Below are 3,570 nucleotides of genomic sequence, written 5' to 3'. Positions count from 1 at the left end.
TATATATCTATATATCTATATATATATATATATAAGATTTTAAATAATTTCATGTACTATGAAGTTTTAAGTTTTTAATATTTAAGTTATAAATATATATTAATTACAAAGAATTTTAGTTAAAATTCTAGAGATCTAATTTAGAATTTTGAAAATAACATATAAGTATGGTTGTTGTGATTTTGGTTAGTAAATTATAGTTTTAAAATGATTTGTATTAATTAAAATTTATTTAAATTTAAAAATAAATAAAAATAAAATAAACATAATATTTGAATTACATAAAATGTATATTGTCAAATTTTTTCCAAATCGAAATATTTGAATCCAAATTCAAACTTAACAATTTGAAATTCAAACTTAATAATTATGCTGTATGGATCAGATCCAAAATCTAAAAAAAAAAAAATATACCCTTCATGCTAACCGCAAAAACATATACGAAAATATTTCATTCTAGCTGGAAAGACCAAATACGGAAATTCTTGCACGTACGAATTGATTAAAATAAAATAAGCAAACCTGTTTGCTTCTCACTCCAAGTTGTTAAAGGCAAATAACAATTCTACCAGACGTCTTCACTTGCCGGTTAACCTCCATGAAGAGGAGAAGAGGGCCCATTCAAGGACGCCGAGGCTGGAAGGTACATGAGCTTCGTCACATTAACTGACCTAACATACTGTCACACACCAGGACTGCTGTTTTAACACAAAGAAGGAAACTAGATCTAATTCAGAAGCAGGGAACTTTAAGGTGTCCGTCTGCATTGTGTTGTTGGAGTCAGCATGCAGACCCTTTCTTGCATGTCAGAACGCCGGCGTTCCCTGTGAGGGAGGCGACGAGAGACGAAGGTCTTGCTGAGAGACTGGAAGCCTTCGTATAGCTGGAGGATGCGCCCGCGCCCGAGGGAACAAAGAACGCTCCGTTCAACATCAGGTCTCCTTCTGACCTCCAATTCCACTGCTTCCATACACTCTCCGCTGTGTACTCGCGCTTCGTTACCTGTTCATTCATTTATATTCATCAACTCCATCGACTTACTATGTTGATCTTGACAGTAATGAATTCATCGGAAATGAGTAAGCAACGTTTACCTCCTTTGAAGAACGATCGACAGGTGCGAGGAATCGATTGCCTTGGCTGTTGATTGTTGGGTTCGCACTTCCACCGATGGCGTACATTTCCCACTGCGTGTAATCGTTGTTCACCACATGAAAGTACCCGTGTCGGCATCTGCGTTTCAACATCAGTGCATTAAACTTGTTTAACGGATAAACTTCTCAACTCTATTGTTTACTCGATTGCTAATACATAAAACACTAATGGAAAATGTGAATTCAGATCGTTCTGAGATACCTGGGCATGCGTTGCACAAGCCCTTCTCCGAAATGGTTGAAGGCAACTGTTACTTGCATTTTAACGTCCTGAGTATAATCGTCGTTGTGGCCCAGGAGCATGACCTGTAACAATTAATGTAACAAATAGATGAGCGGGATAGACCGGCATAAACGTGCTAGGAAAGTTTGAACCTTTAATACTCCAATTCTGGAATTGAGATTCAAACCTTGTCATGATGCGTCATAAAGTTGTTTGATATGGTAATCGCAGTTGACCCTATGATGGCATCGATGAGCCCATCGGTGCAGCTTGACAAGGAACAATGGTCCACCCAGATATTGCTTGCGCCGAAGATGGAAACTCCATCTCCATCACTGATCGTTCTCCACCCGTAATGTGTCGGGGAATCCCTCACCATGGCATTTCCTGCAGGCTTGCAGTCATGGATGTGAATCCCGTGAATGATAATGTGACTCACATACTGTACCGTAATGCAAGGACCGTTGGCGATATGGACATTGGCGCCTCTGCCATCGATTGTCTTGTAGCTGTTCATGATAAGCTCTTCTTTGAGCTGGATGACCATGTCTCTCTCAAAGATGATCCACAGAGGCTCCGTTTGAATAACGGCATGGCGCAGCGTGCCGGGCCGGGGATTGACCGCATCGTAGTCGTTGGGATCAGTAACCACATAGAATCTTCCATTCTGCCCTCCAATGGCATTCCTCCCGAACCCAATGGCGCAGCCTGCAAGCCTCTTTCGATTGTTTTCCCAATCTGGATCGCAGCGCCAGCAGTCATCAATGGGGTTCCCCGTTCCGCAAGACAGATAACTCAGTTCCCTTTTCGAACTGGTAATGTTACTGCAATACATGCCATAAATAAAGTGTTAATGCTACTGCCGCTATGTAAAACGTTATGCACTGACGTCCTTATTTCTCTTGTGGAATTAAATTCTCTAAAAATCTTTAAGTGTGAAGTAAATTTCATCCCTATCAACCATCTATATATCAAGGTTGTCTAATTATAAACTTAAATTTGATCCCTAAACTCTATATATCAACAGTTACACGTTTTAAGTTTCTTACTAAAATATTTTTAATCATATCTTAATTTTTGTTATCTAAAATAAATATATCATCGACTGAAAGGAATTTTAATCTGTGTTATCTAAAATAAATATATCATCAGCTGAAAATAATTTTAGACACTTAATTTGGCAACTGATTCCAACAAATCTTTGCATAACCATTCTAAGCCAATTAAACAGAAAATTAGTCCGAAAAAACTTGTAACAATAAGACTCCGGCTTTATCACTTGAAAATTCAATGAAATCTTTATTACAAACGATGATGAATCTGATCAACACATAGGTTAGCCATAAAAGTCACCTCCCAGTATTAGAATAATTGTATTATGTACCGCATGAACATCAATTACCTTTCGACCATTTCAACAACTCGTTCAGGCTCTTCCACGTATTTCGTTGCATGTTGTTGTCCACGTTTAGTCCCAGCTACCACCACTGCCCGTCCAGGAATAATGCCCGTCAATTTTTTGAAAATTCCAAACCTATTGGCCGCCTCGGATCCAACACAAAAAATCCAAAGCAAAACAAACAATGCGAGTGCACTTCGATAGCCAGGCATTTTGGTTACAGAAGGGGTTCAACCTCTAATAGTCCACACACTGCAGCAACGATATCAAACTATGAGCTGAACTCAGCTCGCGTACCAGTCGACTGCAAATGGAACGACCAAATATGAGCTGAACTCAGCTCGGGTGCATTAATCTGCATGAACACTTCGCCCCTTTATATAACAAATGACGAGTTCCTAGGAAGGAATAAAATAGGCAGAAATAGCAATTAGTCTTGATACCTAGTCAACTAAATTGGCCATCCAAGAGTTGCCACCATGTGGGTGACAGGACTGTACAAAGAAGAGGGCCAAGTATCACTGTTCGATGAATGAGATGGCCCAAAATCACGGCTGTTCGAAAACACCATTGTTGATATGAGAAAATTCTTGACTCCACCAGCGCCAAAGTCTTAATTCCACCACTCTACCCTAGTTTTAGGGATTGTATTAATCATATGAATGAGTCAAGGGAATAATAGGATTCCTCTGTTCGGTAAAATTATTTTCCACAAGTACCAACCATACAGAGAATTATCATTGGTCTTGCCCACCATCCAAATCGTTCCTAAAGCAACCCCAAAATAAACGGGG

The 3,570-nt window shown here is 39.2% G+C and overlaps 1 protein-coding gene across 1 annotated transcript; it reads right to left on the bottom strand.

Moving 5' to 3' along the window:
* Positions 1-497: 497 nt before the first annotated feature.
* LOC149181493 (putative pectate lyase 5) lies at positions 498-3,112 on the bottom strand. Its single transcript, XM_089418327.1, has 5 exons — positions 2,780-3,112; positions 1,565-2,201; positions 1,357-1,460; positions 1,095-1,233; positions 498-1,002 (listed from the first exon to the last, which is right to left on the bottom strand). The coding sequence occupies exons 1-5, from the start codon at positions 2,986-2,988 to the stop codon at positions 781-783; spliced, it is 1,311 nt and encodes a 436-aa protein (XP_089274453.1). The 5' UTR covers positions 2,989-3,112; the 3' UTR covers positions 498-780.
* Positions 3,113-3,570: the final 458 nt, after the last annotated feature.

The sequence above is a fragment of the Pinus tabuliformis genome, chromosome 3_2, assembly GCF_031772625.1.
Source record: "Pinus tabuliformis cultivar Carrire ecotype Pingquan chromosome 3_2, CPIR1, whole genome shotgun sequence".
In the NCBI taxonomy this organism is placed as follows: Eukaryota; Viridiplantae; Streptophyta; class Pinopsida; order Pinales; family Pinaceae; genus Pinus; species Pinus tabuliformis.
Note: the sequence above shows the minus strand (reverse complement) of the source record. Positions and strands in the feature narration are given on the sequence as shown.

Coding starts and splice junctions, on each gene's coding strand:
- LOC149181493 (XM_089418327.1), bottom strand. CDS start 2,988: ATGCCTGGCTATCGAAGTGCACTCGCATTGTTTGTTTTGCTTTGGATT. Junction 1,461..1,564: donor TTATGACGCATCATGACAAG/GTTTGAATCTCA, acceptor TAATTGTTACAG/GTCATGCTCCTGGGCCACAA. Junction 1,234..1,356: donor CTTGTGCAACGCATGCCCAG/GTATCTCAGAAC, acceptor GTTGAAACGCAG/ATGCCGACACGGGTACTTTC.